This window comes from Schistocerca nitens, chromosome 9 (genome assembly GCF_023898315.1).
Source record: "Schistocerca nitens isolate TAMUIC-IGC-003100 chromosome 9, iqSchNite1.1, whole genome shotgun sequence".
Classification (NCBI taxonomy): Eukaryota; Metazoa; Arthropoda; class Insecta; order Orthoptera; family Acrididae; genus Schistocerca; species Schistocerca nitens.
In genome coordinates, this window is record NC_064622.1 from 261,744,748 (window position 1) to 261,761,766 (window position 17,019).

Below are 17,019 nucleotides of genomic sequence, written 5' to 3' on the forward strand. Positions count from 1 at the left end.
GGAAGTACGTCAGATTACAATAACTATTTTTGCCATTTACTTACCCCATGGCTAAGATATACTGGCCAATTAAGCAGTAGTTTAAATGGATTTTAAACATAAAAAATTTATATAGAATAATATTCATTTAATTAACACAACTTATAAAGCTCAATAAAATTAAGTTACAGTGCTGGGTTAAAAATGTAGAATTTCTGAGATTTTTTGAAATTCCCTGGAATTTCCTTGATTTTTCCATATAAAATGTAATTCCCTGAAAATTCCACATTTTCCAGAAAAACTGTCATCCTGATACAACACAGACAGTGACAACAGCTACTATAGTACCCGTTCCACTTGTATCCTCCCCATCACCAGCTCCAGTGATAGATGTAGATGAGAATCATCCCTCCCGCATTTTCTCTGGTCCTCCTGGCCTAAACCTCCAGTATTCTTCTTCCCACTTGCTTACTGTCACCCTTATTTTCCCTCTTCTCTCACTTTACACACCACGCTATCATTTTCTATGCCACTACTCCTCTGTTGAAGTTGTCACTTCCCCACCCCCCTCATACTCTCTCTCTCTCTCTCTCTCTCTCTCTCTCTCTCTCTCTCTCTCTCTCTCTCTCTCTCTCCCCCCCCCCCCCCCCCCCACACACACATACACACACACTAAAATGAAATATATGTGTTGGTGTCATCAATATCTCACATCGCGAGGCTCCAGGTAGTTATCACCACAGACACTGTTACCAGCGCAATCAACCACAATGTGGCTGAGAGCCACATCTATGAAGCAAGTTTGCAATGCTACCATAGCCGGCTGCTATTTCTGTCTGGCCTCAGAGCTCTATGCTCGGTCTGTGTTCAGATGCCAGTCTTTTACCATGGAGTTACTGGAGTGTGTCAAGTATCAATCGATACAGTGCTGTTCATGTAGTCTATGCAGAGTTTCTCTACCTAATTACTGTATTGTACTGCCAGTGAACTGGACACTGAGTTGTGTGTTAATAGTGGATGTACACTTATTGCTGTACTGACACAAGCACAGGTCAAATCTGCTATACAAGTGAAGTGTTTGTCTTCATTAATAGTATGTTTAGAATTGTGTCACCACTATTTATTGCTTTAGGACTGAATGTTCCTATCTTTTAGATCTGACACAACAATGGTGATGAGTTGTTTCAGACCCTACGGTTCCCCGTTCTTCTGCTAACATCTGATGACATTTGGGTTACTGCATCTGTATTCTCTTTTTGAATAAACATGTCTGTTCCATCCCTGGAACTTTTTCTGACACAAGCTGTTCAGTCACGGGGGCACCAGATTCAAATATTGCTGCAGAGCATCATGCAACTAACACAGATACTATCTTTGACAGTTGTGCCACAACAAGCTACTTCTGCACCCAAGTTTCAAGAATTTGTCGGCCAGAAAAAATACCATGCACTGCTTAAGATGCACTTCTCTGAATTCTACAACAAGATTTGCAATACAATGCTCATTTTATTGCTAATGAGGGTGCCAAAGTATTTCATTTGTGTGTTATATTATTTCTGCACACTAGTCTGGAGGACATAGATTAAGAGTCATTAAGGGAGTGACTAGATGCTCACATTGAATCTCAGATGCAAGTTGCAGCTGCCAGTGACAAGTTCTTTTCATTAAAAAAGCAATGTGATCAAACAAACGAATAAAAAGTGGGTAGCCAAATTATGGGGTGGTATCAGACATTTTAAATTCAAGTTTTCTCACAGACTGTCATATGGTGACGCTATGCTCCATGATGTTTTTACATAAAATATATCTGATGCATACACATGCACCACAATTCTGAAGTTTCCTAATCATCCTCTGGAATCTGACTCTCCGTTATAGATTCACAGGACATTTTAGATGTGATAGAAACTGACTCACAAGCTCTTGCCACTCCGGTAGTTAAAAAGTGCACAATGCAATCAGTCCACTCATCAATCATGTAAAAAACAATAGTAAGTCATGCTGTGTACACACTACTTTTCAGTCTAATGCTAAGAAGTCATCCCCACAGTGCTTCAGTGTGCATGACCATCAACAGTATCCATTTTCTTGTGCCAAGTGGGGCCACATTCACACTGTGCATTTACAACAGTGTTGTGCCAGGCAACAGTCAGATTCCTTACTTTTGAATACATCGTGCGAGCAGACAGTGACCAATGTTATTACTAATAGTTACTATTAAAATCAGTCTTGATCACAAATTTATTTATTCTGGTAACCGGTTTTGACCACACCGCTGGTAAATCACTGCAGTGATTTACCACCAGAAGGAGGCTCCTGCTCATACAGTATTTTGATCTGAAGATGACCACAGGCATGATCGAAACTGGTTACCAGAATAAATAAATTTGTGATCAAGACTGATTTTAATAGTAACTAACAGTCAGATTCCTGTTCACAGCTTTCTTCAATGGAAGTTAATGCTGTTTCCACTGAGACTGTACACATGACACCATCATGGCCTGACCTCCATCAAACAAAAGTGTTCAATACTGATTCATTGACAGTTGAACAAACTATGTGTACATTTATGAGTGCCTCAGCCTACAGTGAAAATGCAGTTAGATATAGGTGCTTCTGTTACATTACTGAATAAAAATATTTATGAATTGTTAGGAAGCCCATGGTTACAGCAGCCTCATGCCCTGCTGTCAGCATATAATTGAAATCATATTCGTGTATCAGGCATTTGCAGTGTGCTGGCTATGTTCTGCAATGTAACCAGAACTGTGTCTTTTCATGTACTGTGCTCCTGGGACAGCCCATGTCTTTTTGTCGTGATTCTGTTGATTTGTTTGATCTTGCTCTTTGAAGATAACGTCTTGCAAGTGAATGCTACAAGTGCCTCAAGACAGTGTCAATGAACTGTGCAATAGGTATAGTGTATTATTTCAAGAAGGGCTAGGGGAAGCTTAGAATTTTGAGGCTCATATAAAACTTAAGGAAAATTCTCAGTCAAGCTTTCATATTGCTGGTCCTGTTCAACATACATTTGTGATCATTCAACCTGTTTCTGCAAATCAGTGGGCATCCTCCCTGGTTGTTCTAAAAAAGCCTTCAGGCAGATTACAGCTTTGTGTCAATTTCAAATCTACAGTTAATTCTGTGACATTGGTAGACTCATTACCCCTGCCTCAGCCCTATGAACTCATGGAAAAATTGAGACAGGGCCATTTCTTTTCAAAAATAGACTTACAAGAAGCATATTTGCAGGTGCCGCTATATGAGCAGTCAAAACAATACACACTTGGGGATATTCCAATGTCAATGCCTAACATTCGGCAGTGCATCAGCTCCCACCATTTTGAAGTGGTTTTTGGAACACTTAACAGCAACAGTCCGTTTGTCTTCCAACTACCTGGGTGATATTGTGGTTTCTGGTCACAAACCAGTTGGACATTTATACAACTAAGAGTGTCTGTTCAAAGTGCTTTCAGAAGTGGCCTCAAGTATAACAAGACAAAGCGTTCATTTTTTTTTTATTTTTTTTTTATTTTTTTTTTTTTTTTTACACAGAAATTGAATATTTGGTCATGTCATTAGTGCCCAGTGTATTCAGACAGCACAGTTAAATTTTTTGCCAATCAAAGATTTGCCAGCATCTTGTAACGTTAAGGAGCTGCTGGTGACGATGGGCAAAACTCACATATTTTATCAACTCTATCCCTAATGCAGCACTGAATGCTGCTCTGTTGAGTCAGCCACATTGGAAAGGTGTTCCATTTGTGTGGTTCAAGGAATGTTGGCAATCTTCTCAGCATCTCAAGGATACGGTTTGCAGTGATCTCTGTCTTATTCATTTCAACCCACATAAGCCAGTTGTTCTGCAGTGGATACATTGTCCTCCAAGATTGGAGTGATGTTCTTTCACAGGATAGGTTATACTGATACACCCATTGCCTCTGATTTAAAATTTTTGAACAAAACCTAGTGCAACTGTAATCAGATGGAAAAAAGAGGCACTTGTCATTATTTATGGAATTAGCAAATTTCATCCGTACTTGTATGGGTGATACTTTTGTCTTATTATAGACCACAGGCTGCTCTGTTTCGCCCCTTCTGCCATGTACAGCACTTAAGTTGCAATGGAATGCTCTGCTGTTTTCCAATTACCAATGAGAGCTTCTGTACAAGCCCACAGCTCAGCATTTCAATGCTGAGTTTGTTGTCTTAGTTACCAGTGAGTATCAGTTCCACATTTGATTCATCCGGGGATTCTTGTTTTCACATAGGGTCTCAGGATTTCAATAAACTTCATGAGTTTCCTGTCAGCTACTGATGAACTGCATATAAAACTGCATCTGGCCCAGCTCTTTGTGTGATTCTGCAGCGTGTCTGCAATGGATGGCCTTGAGTCTAAAGGAAATACACCACCCCCCTGGTGTGTCATTATCTTGTGCACAGGCTTACTATTTCTGTGCATGTGGACATTCTCCTCCTCCACACAAAAATGATGATGCACGAGTAATAGTCCGTGAGTCCCTCTAGTTGCTGCAATTGCTCCACCAGGGTCACTGGGAAGCAGTGTGTGCCAAGCAATTAGCTCAGTGCCACTATACGTGATTGGGTATGGACACTTAAAACAGATGACCACCCTCTGTGTAGCATGTGTGGAGCATCAGTCCATTCAGCTACAATATTTTTTTTAATTGGTCACAACAATGGGACCATGGCAATGTCTTCATATTGATTTTGTCGAACTCTTTTGGAATATCATGCAATGACATCTAGCACATCATGACAGCACTATCTCGCCTCCAGTACAGCGGAGAATCTGAATGTTCTGGAGCACTTTTAAGACATAAGTGGACAAGCTGTGCTCCTCTCACACACAATATTAGCCCTTCAAGAAGTTTCTCCTGTCCTATCGCTCCTTGCTATGAGATAGCAATCACTGGTGAAGCAAGTTACCAGTGGAGCTCCTGAATGGTCGTTGACATTGCATACTTCTACATTTTCTTCATCTACCACAGAAGCCCTATGTTCCACCATACCTCAAAAAGTTTCAACCACAGAAAACTGTTTTTCTGGGTGTTCAGTAAGGGTCGGTAGTGGGGAAAAAAGTGTTACTACTGATGTGTTAGGCAGATCTTTGTATACTGTCCAGGGCCTGAAAGGGCTGCATCATTGTCGAGTACTGCAATTTCTTTGTCTGCAGTTCCAGTGCTCCACAGGGGTCAGCAGCTGTAGCAATCTTCTCGATCTCCTCACTCAACATGTTTGACGCTTTTGGTTGATGCACTCATGGAAATCAGTGTGGAGCAGCTTCCTCCACCACTGCCACCAATCCACAGCCCGAGGTGATGTCCAGCAAGGGTTCATGTCCAGCTGCCTCAGAGGGTCCAGCTGCCATCTTGGATGGCCCTTCAATAGTATCCACATCTTCGGATGTAGATGTGCACCCTGTGGCTGTATTTTTGGCTGGTGTTCCTGGCCACTTTCAAGGTGGATACTGGGCTGCAGAAAGGGACCAGCCATTGACCTTTGTCAAAGAATCTGTCCCCTCAAGCAATATCTGTATCCAGACCTTACCCCTGTTGTCATTCCTTGCCTCAGCAGTACATGATGACAGTGTGAAGGTTTGTGGGAGAGGAATGTTGTGTCATCGATATCTTGCATTGTGAGGCTCAAGGTTGGCACCACCACAGGCTCTATAAGAGGCATAGCAGGCAGCTGGTGTGGTCAACCACAATGTGGCCAAGGGCCGTACCTACAAGGAAACTTTGCTGCAGTGCTGCAACCTGTTGCTGTTTATGTTGAACATCAGATCTCTACTTTCAGTCTGCACTTGGCAGTTAGTCTTTTTTCACAGAGCCACTTGAATGTGTTGACACATCAGTGTTCAAAGTACTGTCCTTGTAGTCTACATAGAGTGTCTCTGCCTAATTACTGTACTGTACTGCCAGTGAACTGAATGCTGCATTTTGTGTTAATAGTACATTTATGCTCATTGGTGTACCATTTCGTGTGTGGGCCAAATCTGTTATACAAGTTAAGTGTTTGTCTTCATTAATAGTTTGTTTATAATTGTGCCATCATTCTTTGTTGTTTTATGGCTGAACAGCCCTACTCTCTAGATATGGCACAACACTAAATATGTTATGAAATGTGTAATAAGATTTAAATGATGCATAATAAACACACTGATTATAACATACAACAAATTAACAAAGCAGTCTTTATTTTTGACAAAATCAGCAGCTTTGTTTATTCATTTGTCAAAACATAGTTAAAATATTTACTGTTTGAATAGTTATCATTTCAAATTTAAAGACTATCCCTGCATCACAGTTTGAATTTCCTCATTGGAGAGATAATGAGTTTGACATTGAAAACACTGCACTCATAGTCTGGAGGAGGAGGGATCAAATCTGTGTCTAGTCATGCAGATACAGTTTTTTTTTGGTTTGATAATGGTTCTTTTAATAATGTCATGGGCAAGTCGCTTCTCCACTCTTTGTTTAACTGAGATTGTACTCTGTGTCCTAAGATCTTAATAACAATCAGGGTATAATTTTTTGTGCCTTTTGTATAATGATATTCTCACTTCAAAAGTTGTTATTTCAAAGGCATGTGACAATTGCATTGCACATTTAGGACATGTAGAGAGAATCCTCATACCTTCTGTGTTGATTGTCAAATGGGTTTCTTCAGTACGTGCACTGTGGAAGCTTGGCACCACCTCCAGAATTCCTAATTTCTTTGGCCAGTGAACGCTAAAGGCTTTACTCATTTTTAATATTTCAGAGTATAGATATGTTTTGCTATGTGGTTGGGTGGTAGTAGCAAATCTTATCTAAGTGTCTACATTTGTGCAAATAATTGAGATAGACTCATGAATGATGCCTATTCAAATTTATAGTGTGAGCAATGGTGGCTTGTTTTGAGTCAACCCTCACTGCTTGCATACCTTTAGTTTGCTGGTGCATCATGTGGCTAGGTGGCACTCCAGGATCAGGAGGTAAGCTAAGCAAGGGAGAGGTGGCGTGGCTGCACTGAAGCTGGTGCACTGAACTTGGCAAAACCTTTTACAAGGAAGTGTGTACTATTGGGTGTTTTGTGCACCAGTGGTAGCTCCACAGCCTGTGGGGGCTGGCAGCATTTTTGCAGTGGTCACTACCCTGGTGGTTGTGCTGTATTTTGCTTGTACATAGGCTGATGGGTGGAACTGATTTTTAGTGCTTTCCGTTTGTCAACTGTAGATGTATTTGTGGAGAACGAAGCTGGTCTTTTGGAGATAAAGGCATTGCTGTTATGAACTCTGGATCCAAGTATTGTAATTGCTTCCTTCTGGATTTGTATTGGCAGCATGGCTGAGAGCTGGTTTGAGATTTATTTTAAATGACAGCCTTCACCTGCTTTGGCTCCAGCTATGTGTAATGTGACATTGTTTTAGTTTGCAAGTGAATAATTTGTTTTAAATTCATGCATTTATTTGTACTGAAAATTGATGGAAGTCATGGTGTGTTGTAGTATTGCCCACATCGTGGACTGCTAAGTTTGAAGTGTGGTTACATCACTGGGTCTATATGACCTATTATTTACTCATGGGCTCACTGCTGGAACTGTGGTAAACTGTAAGCTATTGAAGCTTAATTAGCTTATTGTAAAATTATTGATAACCATTAATTATTCTTGTAATTTTGATCCAGCTAATTTTCTTAAAGGGTCGCTAGTTGTTCTTAGTGGGCTGGTTCTCCCTGGTAAATGAATTTGATTTTTTTTCTTTTCTTAAGAAGTTATATGCTGAGCCTCAGCTAACCTAGGGACCTCGATTTTAATATTATTAATTAGAGTGACACTACATAGTCTTGAGATTAGTAAAGCAAATTCTGGATTAACTGGTGCTTAAAATCAACCTTCTTTTAACTGATTAATTGTTTAATTAAATTCTTGTTTTCTGAAAGGTTATGATAAATATATATTTGTGTTTAAAATTAAATGGTAAATACTGTTGAACAACCTTGGGGTAAAGTCCTTCCATGTGAGTGTTTTCCTAGAAATTCTTTGGGGTGTAATTTGCCCATTTCATAGTGATTTAATAAATATTTAGAGAGAAATCTCAGTGGTGGGTCTAGCCTTAAAAATCTCTCTCTCCCTCTCTTGTTTTTCTATATGTAACTCCTGTCTTTAGCAGAAGAGAAACAAAAGATCACACAGCAACTAATAGCCTCTCATAATTATTAGCTCACACACACTAATGATATGATGTACTCTTCCACATGAAATTCATAATGTTGCCACAATGTTGCTTGTTTTTGGTAATAAGTCACGAAAACTTATTGTCTCTGGGAATGATAATCATCTTCAATGACCTGAGATGATATGAAATAGCTTTACTGAATTGCAATTTGTACAGTTGGTGTTAACTGTTATTGAAATTGTTTAGGATTTAATGATCACTTCCTTGTATGCTGCCTACTGGTGTTGTTCTCAGGATCTCCAGCTGACTGTTATTTAACTTTCTTCAGTGGCTAAGATGGACTCTTCATTAATAATAGTTGACTAGAATTGAGCCTGCAGTCAGAGATTATATTTAACCATAGTGACACTGCCTAAGGGGCTTTCTCTGAGTGATACTGTTATAGTTTCCAGATGGCTTCTTGCAACAGAAGCCGTTTAACATTCTGAATTGCACCATTGCAGTGAACTTCCATTGCAGGTAACCTGTTGGAAATGGTGCCAATATACAATTCCACTGTGGCTACATACACTCTCTGTAGTAACACTGTTCATGTTTACGTCGCACTTCACTTAGCGTAGACCGGGACTGTGTCCTAGGCATGCCCGATGTTGACTGACTGGGCACGGCCCGTGCTGCTGGAGTTGTTGTTGTTGTTCTTGTTGTTACGCCGGCAGAGGTCGCGTCCGAATTCTCGCGTGCCCTCTGATGGACAGGACTCTACTTGCGGCAACTACCGCCCGTGACGCGCCGTGCCAATGTGCGCCTCCCGCGATCTTTCTGGTGGCTATTACACTCCTCCTCCTTCGGGGGGTGAAGCCACTGTGATCCACTGTGTCGGAAGGTGGAGCGTCGGGCAGGAGCGATGACCTCCACATCCATGGGATGGCCGGAGTCGAGGGGATCTGCCAACCCTCGAGCTGGAACCTTCGAATACGGCTGGAAGTGACCCACACGAAGAGGCCCCCGTCGTCCCACAACCGGAGCTCGGGACAGAACGGGTGACAAGCTGTCGAACTCCGGATCCCGTTCCACCTCGGGAGGGGCAAGACCCAGTGATGGGGACGAAGGGGAAGGGACAACCACAGGTGAACTAGCCCCCTGAGAAACCGAACCTGCCAGGGGGGCCGGCTCTCGCTGGGGCATCTCGAATGATGGCGATGCCGGTGCTGGAGCTACTGGAGGCTGCCAAGGCTGAGAACCATCGCAGTGCGGCAGAGTCACAGTGGGGAGAGGAGGTAACGTCCCCTGTGAAACCAATACAGGTGCCGGCAATGGGGAAGCCGGTGTCCGAGAGGTCGGAGGGTGGGTGCCCGAACGTGGACGTAGCTGATTTTGGTGACGACGTACCACCCGATCCCCTGCCTGCAAGGTATAGAGCCAGCGGCCATTTCGGCGCAGGACCACCGCCGGTATCCAACGTGGATTGCGACCAAACCCACGGGCCCAGACCGACATACCCAGTGGAAAGCCATGTACTTCGTTTTGTGAAGACTGGCGAGGACCAGGCTGGAGGAGGTGCAGCAGAGTCCTAGGTTGACGCCCATGGAGGAGCTCTGCAGGGCTGCGGTCGCCCATTGGTGTGGTCCGGTAGGCCATCAAGAAAAACGTCAAGGCTTCCTCTGCAGGAAATTCGTGCACATACTTTTTCATCTGCGTCTTAAATGTGCGCACCATGCGCTCGGCTTCCCCATTCGATTGTGGATGGAAGGGGGGAGAGCAAACGTGCCGAATACCGAAGCGCCTACAAAAATCCTGGAAGGTCTGCGAAATAAACTGCGGTCCATTGTCGGAGACCAGGGTGATTGGCAGACCTTCCACAGAAAAGATTTTTGCTAGTGCCTGGATTGCAACTTCGGAAGTGGTTGAGGAGCAGCGAACCACATATGGGAATCGGGAATAAGCATCAATGACAATGAGCCAAAAGCCATTGAGAAACGGGCCCGCAAAATCGATGTGAACACGTTCCCATGCTTGGTTTGCCGGCGGCCATGAAGAGAACGCTGCCCTGGGAGATGCTTGCTGGCTTGCACACTGGGAACAGGCGGCCACCAAGTGCTCAATTTCTGTCAATACCGGGCCAGTACACATGTCTGCGAGCCAAGGTTTTAGTACGGGAAACACCCCAGTGCCCTGCATGTAATAACGTGAGGACCTCCCTTCGTAAACCTGCAGGAACCACCACGCGAGGAGCTGTATCATCGGTAGCCAGAAGGAGAACTCCTTCCAAGACCGAGAGGCGGTCTCGTAGAAGAAAATAATTACGAAGAGGGTCCGAGGCCCGGCCCGGAGGGCGGGAGGACCACCCCTGCTGAATGAGGCGAACTACTTGCCGGAGAACCGGGTCAGCCGCCGTTTCCCTGGCGACTCGAGAACTAGTGATCGGAAAGCCATCAACTGCTTGGCGGGATGCCACATCCAAATGAAAACACATAATCTCCTCTCGATCGAACGTAGGATCCGGGCTCACCGTAAGACGGGAAAGAGCGTCGGCGTTGGCATGCTGTCCTGTAGGGCGAAAATGAATGTCATAATGGTACTTAGAGAGGAACAAGGCCCAGCGCTGTAGTCTGTGGGCCGCCCTATCCGGAATCTGAGAGGCGGGGCCAAATAACGATATTAACGGCTTATGGTCAGTGATTAACTGAAACTTTGTGCCGTACAAGAAAGGGTGAAACTTGATAACAGCGTAGACAATGGCCAACGCCTCTTTTTCCACCTGGGAGTAATGGGCCTGCGCGGGACTAAGCGTTTTAGACGCAAACGCCAGTGGTTGCTCGGAACCGTCTGCATTGCGATGGGCCAGGACCGCCCCCACCCCATACTGCGAAGCATCTGTAGCCAGGACCAACGGCTTACGGGGATCAAAAGTAGCCAAACAAGTGGCTGAAGTGAGGAGGCCCTTCAACGAGGCGAACGCTCGCTCGCATGCAGGTGACCAATCAAAAGGAACACCCTTGTGCAGAAGGCAGTACAGGGGGTGGGCTATAGTGGAAGCCCTGGGAATGAACCGGTGGTAATAGGCTATCTTGCCTAAAAAAGCTTGTAACTCTTTCAGCGAAGTGGGCCGAGGAAGGTTGACGATACCTTGGACCAAACTTCCTAGTGGCTGGATGCCATGCCGAGATATGGTGTAGCCCACATACTCAATGGACGGTTGGAAGAAGGTTGACTTATGCAGGTTGCAACGCAAGCCCACAGACCTGAATTTGAGAAAGAGGGTGCGAAGGTTGTGCAAGTGTTCCTTCGTGCTGCGGCCTGTGACAATTATGTCATCCAGGTAATTAATACAATGAGGGATTGTCGACGTGACATGCTCAAGATAACGCTGGAATATCGCCGGGGCACTGGATATTCCAAAAGCCAACCGCTGGTATTGGTAAAGGCCAAACGGGGTGTTGACGACCGCCAGCCGTTTGGAGTCCTCATCAAGAGGTATCTGATGATAACCCTCCGACAGATCGATTTTCGAAAAATATTGGCCACCCGCCACGGCGGAGAACAATTCATCAGCACGAGGCAAAGGATAGGTGTCCACCACCAATTGGGAATTAATGGTGGCCTTGAAATCGCCACAAAGACGTAAGTTGCCTGAGGGCTTCTTGACAATAACGAGGGGCGAAGCCCACTCACTGGAAGAAACGGGAAGAACGACACCTAGGGCTGTCAGCCGGTCTAGCTCTTCCTTTACCTGAGGGCGGAGAGCCAAGGGGATCTGTCTCGCGCGTAGAAAACGCGGGCGAGCCGACGCCTTCAACGTTAAGTGAGCTTCAAAATCGGAAACACGCCCCAGGCCCTCCTCAAAAATATCTGGAAAGTCTGAGATCAAAGATTCCAATGAGTGATAGGGAACGTCTTCGGAGACCAACTGTATGGTGTCAGCAACAGAAAAACCGAAAGCTTGAAAGGCATCCAGGCCAAAAAGGTTAGCGGAGCTCGCATCACTGACAACAATAAAAGTAATAGGCCGAGTGACTGATTTGTAAGTCACGTCGGTAGTGAATTGACCCAGTAGGGGAATGAACTGTTTACCATAACCGCGTAGACGCCGGTAAACTGGCGCCAACGGGGGCGATCCAAGGTCGGAATAAGTTTGTGCATTCAACAACGAAACTGCCGCCCCCGTATCTACTTGCAGTTGTAACCGGTGCGACCGAACCGACACCTCGATAAAGAGTTTGTGGGCCGATGCGTCGGGAGCCTGGCCCGATGAAACTTCCTGAATGTCAACGTCCATGTCCTCTGTACTTGCTTCCTTCGATGCCTTTGAGGCTGAGCGGCAAACTTTAGCAATGTGACCTTTTTTATTACATTTGCGACAAACGGCCCAACGCTGGGGGCACTCTGACCGATCGTGATGTATATAGCACGACGCACAGGACGGCAACAGGGGCCGGCGGCCGGAATTCTGTTTACGCGCCGTGCGGGAGCGGCCGTAACGGCCGGATTGTACCGCTCGCACGTCGTCCACCCCGGACACAGTGGACGTGGCCGCGCCACCCTGAACCTCCGCGACGTCGCACCACGCTTCCAGCTGTTGACCTGCCGCGTGAGAGACTTCATACGATTGAGCAATGGACAGAACTTCCTCGAGGGAAGAGTCTTCTAACTGCAGGGCCCGTTGCCGGACCTCCCTATCAGGGGCCGAAGGAACAATGACGTCGCGTACCATAACGTGGGCATACGACTCTCGCGACTGCTCCGTGACAAATTGACACTTGCGACTAAGACCGTGCAGGGTAGCGGCCCACGCCCGGTAAGACTGATGGGGCTGTTTCTTGCATTGATAGAACTCGACCCTAGCCGCCACAACATGCGTGCGGCGGCGATAATATGAAGACAGCAACGAACACAATGCGTCAAAAGACAAGGACGAGGGTTCCTGCAACGGCGCTAGCTGCCGCAAAACTTGATACAGCGAGGGAGATATCCAAGACAAGAAGAGAGCACGACATACCTCCGCATCGGCAACATGAAACGCCTGGAAATGCTGCCGAAGGCGATGTTCATAGGCGTCCCAATCCTCCGCCGTCTCGTCATACGGGGGAAAGGGAGGAGGGAACTGCGCCGGAGCCGACGGCGTGGAGAGCAACGCCGGAAGCACTTGTTTCATGGTGGCCATGAGTTCCGTCTGCTGCGCAACCAAAACTCGCACCAACTCCTCCATGCCGTGGAGAAACTGCGAAACCGGAACAACGACGCAACACGCGAAAGAACGACCCTACTCGTCGCCAATTGTGTAGTAACACTGTTCACGTTTACGTCGCACTTCACTTAGCGTAGACCGGGACTGTGTCCTAGGCATGCCCGATGTTGACTGACTGGGCACGGCCCGTGCTGCTGGAGTTGTTGTTGTTGTTCTTGTTGTTACGCCGGCAGAGGTCGCGTCCGAATTCTCGCGTGCCCTCTGGTGGACGGGACTCTACTTGCGGCAACTACCGCCCGTGACGCGCCGTGCCAATGTGCGCCTCCCGCGATCTCTGTCCATAATCTCAATTTCATCCTGCTATCACTTGTGGAAGCTACATGTTTAAAAAATGCAACCCATTCACAATACCAAAACATCAGCAACATTTTAAATCATTATTGATGAAAAATTCAGGAGATAATGTGAGGTACACATCAACAGGCAGTATATCAATTTTCAGGGGCTACAACATTGTGCCTACAAAATGAATGACTGTTCACAGTTCCAACTCAGATTTTCTTTGTAGCTGATGACATATTTATTGTTTAAAGGACTTACATTTCAATTGTCAGAGCAAATATTTTCTTAGAGCTTTGTAATAAAAGTAAATCTTTCTTGTCAGAAATAGTACTCAGAATGTTCCATTAAGTTTCGGGTGTGCAGCCACAAGAAATCTCCTTCTTCTTCTGATTATTTCGGCTGTATAACGTTCAGCCATCTTGTGGCTTACTCTGAAGATGGCTGAATGTTATACAGCCGAAATATTGGAAGAAGGAGGAGATTTCTTGCGGCTGCACACCCGAAACTTAATGGAACAGTCTTTGCGCCACCAAAACCTGAAGATTCACTTCAAGTACTCAGAATGTTTCATTCATGGACGATTAGCTCTTAGTGTTTATGTGTTCTGGACTTGTTCTTGTATTAAAACATGCAGCCACATTTCTAATACTATTGAACTGTCTTAGCTAGTACTGTACTCTAGAAATTTGCTTGTGGTACCTACCTTCACCCATGTTGGCTTTTCAGGAACTGCATTGGGCCTGTTTGTGGGGTTGAAGACCTTGGGCGTCACAGGTACTGTCACTTCTTGCAAATGTCCTCCCAGTTCCTCTTCTTGCAGCGCCTTGAATGTCTCGGACTGTGATGGGTCATATTTGACTGTCTTCTTCATGCTGCATGTGTTGTGTTATATTTTATGGTGTTGTTCATTTATGAGGGACAACTCATTATTATGTGTGTTAATTATTGTACAAGAATTTTTTGTGTTGTTTGATATGAGTTGGGTAAGGTGTGATATGCCATTAATGGATAGTATGTGTAAATATTAAAAAAAGAAATGGGATAAGAAAATGGTTTAAGCATTATTTGCAAGATTTGTGTACAAATACATGTAGTTTATTGCAAAATTGGAGGTGACATAAGTTTAAAATATTATGCAATTTAAAGAGAATCAGTGCAAAAAATTTTGCATTTTAATCAAAGTGATTAAAGTTAAGTATTATTGGTGCATTACTCATATTATGTAAAAAAAAAGATGTATCCATAGGTGGCCACACAGTGTTAATTTATCATGTTTGAGGATGTTAGAGTTGTTGTTATGTTGAAAGTTTTATTGTTGCCAAGGAGGCCGGGCAAGTGTGTTTTGTTGTTGTTGTTGTTGTATTTGTATTTTTTGTTTTAGGAAAGAAAGGTCAATAAAAATACTATGATTAGAGATGCAGTAGCAGTTCTATACAGAAATGATTGTATTGACAATGTAATTAATGTGCCAGCACTTCTAAAATTACAGATCCAGTTTTACACTTTATGCATTCAATAAATAGACTTGAATCTCACCAAGAAATAACTTAGATACTTATGACTATTGTAGAGGAAAGTGGGGGAAAGTGAAGCAGACTCACTCATATAGAAGATGAAGCTGTAATACATTTTTGAGGTAACACAGCAAATTTTACGATTTTACCAGTTTTTATTCGATCAAAACACAGGCAGTGTAAAGCATTCAGTACTTTTTCTGACATGGTAGAGCATCAATATATAGGTCCTAATACTATCAAAATATTCTGATTTTTAAATCCTAATGGGAAACCATCTGCTCATCACACACAAAATATTCTTCAACATTATAGCAGAATAGTGTCTATCTACAACAGATGTGTTCTATAAAATTTCAAGAGAACTGTCAGATGTCTGTAACTGGCTGGTATGACATTTTGGCACATTCTGCCCATCTTCAGATAAATACTGATGAGCAGTACACTAATCTTCCATATTTAAGATCCTGCTGGCACATACATGGTGTCCTAGTTGGCATTGCGCATGCATTGCCAGAGTGAATGCACTTCTCCTGTAAGTCTGTGAGTGGCTCTGTGTGCCTTCCATGAAGGCTCGCCTCTTAGATGTCAAAATGAATGTCTTCTCTTGGTAATATTTCAGGATGATGATGGTTATGCAGAGCATGGAATTTTTCTATAATCGGGTCCCATGCAGAATTTAATTGGAAACCACCATCTTGATTCATAAGGGAATCAGACAATCATATTTCAACTGATCTGTTGATGATTGTGCTACAAAATTTTGATGTATGGGCCACAATTTTTGTTTCATTATATTTAATCAAATGACCAGTGGAATTACAGTGTTCAGTGTGATAGTGGACTTAATTGCTGGAAGAAGGCAAGTATGCTGCTAATGTTCTACAATGAGATATGCACTGTACACATCGTTTACCCTGTACAAGATTTGCCGAACTCATGTGAAATCCTGTAAACACCTGCTTGTGATGTTCTGTAATGTTATTCTGCGATGTGTGCATCCTTTGCCCTATATAAGATTTTCTGCATTCACATGAAATCCTGTAAACACCTACTTGTGAGTGTGGCAAATCTTATATAGAGAAAATGACATGCAAATTGCAGGATGGCATTATAGAAAATCACTGTCACACTTGCCTTCTCTAAGAAAATAAATCCACTACACTGAATACTGTATTTCCACTGGTCATCTGATGAAGTATAATGAAACTAAAATCATGGCCCATATGTCAAACTTTTAGGACTCAATCATCAATGAATCAGTGGAATTATGACTGTCTTATGAATTGAGATGGCGGTTTCCACTTAAATTCTGCATGGGAATCAATTACAGAAAAACTTCGTTTTTTGCATAATAAGCATCATCCTGTGACCTTACGAAGCAAAGACAATTATTTTGATATCAAAGAGGCAAGCTTTCACCATGGAGGGCACACAGAGCAGCGCATAGACATAAAGCAGAAACACCTGCATTCAAGCAACGCATGCACAGTGATATCCATCTGACCACAACCTCAGCCTTTTGACACCTTCAGCTTTGTATCTGATGAACCACTTCTCTTTCAGTTCAGAGTCATTTCAAATCTAAGATAACTACAATGTAAGGAAGACATTCAGAAAATGATGTTTCAGTCTGTAACTTGACAATGAGATGAAAAAACTCCACTACTTCTTTTTGGTCTCTTGGTGAGATACAGCAGTCCATAAACACTGCAAGATGGCACAAGCTGTCTTTACACAACAGTCTTCTTGTGATGTTTTGAAGCCTTCTATCTTTACTTTCTAAATGTCTTTCATGTAGGATGATTACAAGATTA

General features: G+C 43.8%; 1 protein-coding gene across 1 annotated transcript in view; it reads right to left on the reverse strand.

Moving 5' to 3' along the window:
* The window catches only part of LOC126203433 (PDZ and LIM domain protein 3), a 449,093-nt gene that overhangs the window by 19,986 nt on the left and 412,088 nt on the right, over window positions 1-17,019 (reverse strand). The window contains exon 8 of the mRNA XM_049937752.1: window positions 14,392-14,560. Coding sequence (XP_049793709.1) covers window positions 14,392-14,560 — 169 coding nt within the window. The remainder of the gene's footprint in view (window positions 1-14,391; window positions 14,561-17,019) is intronic.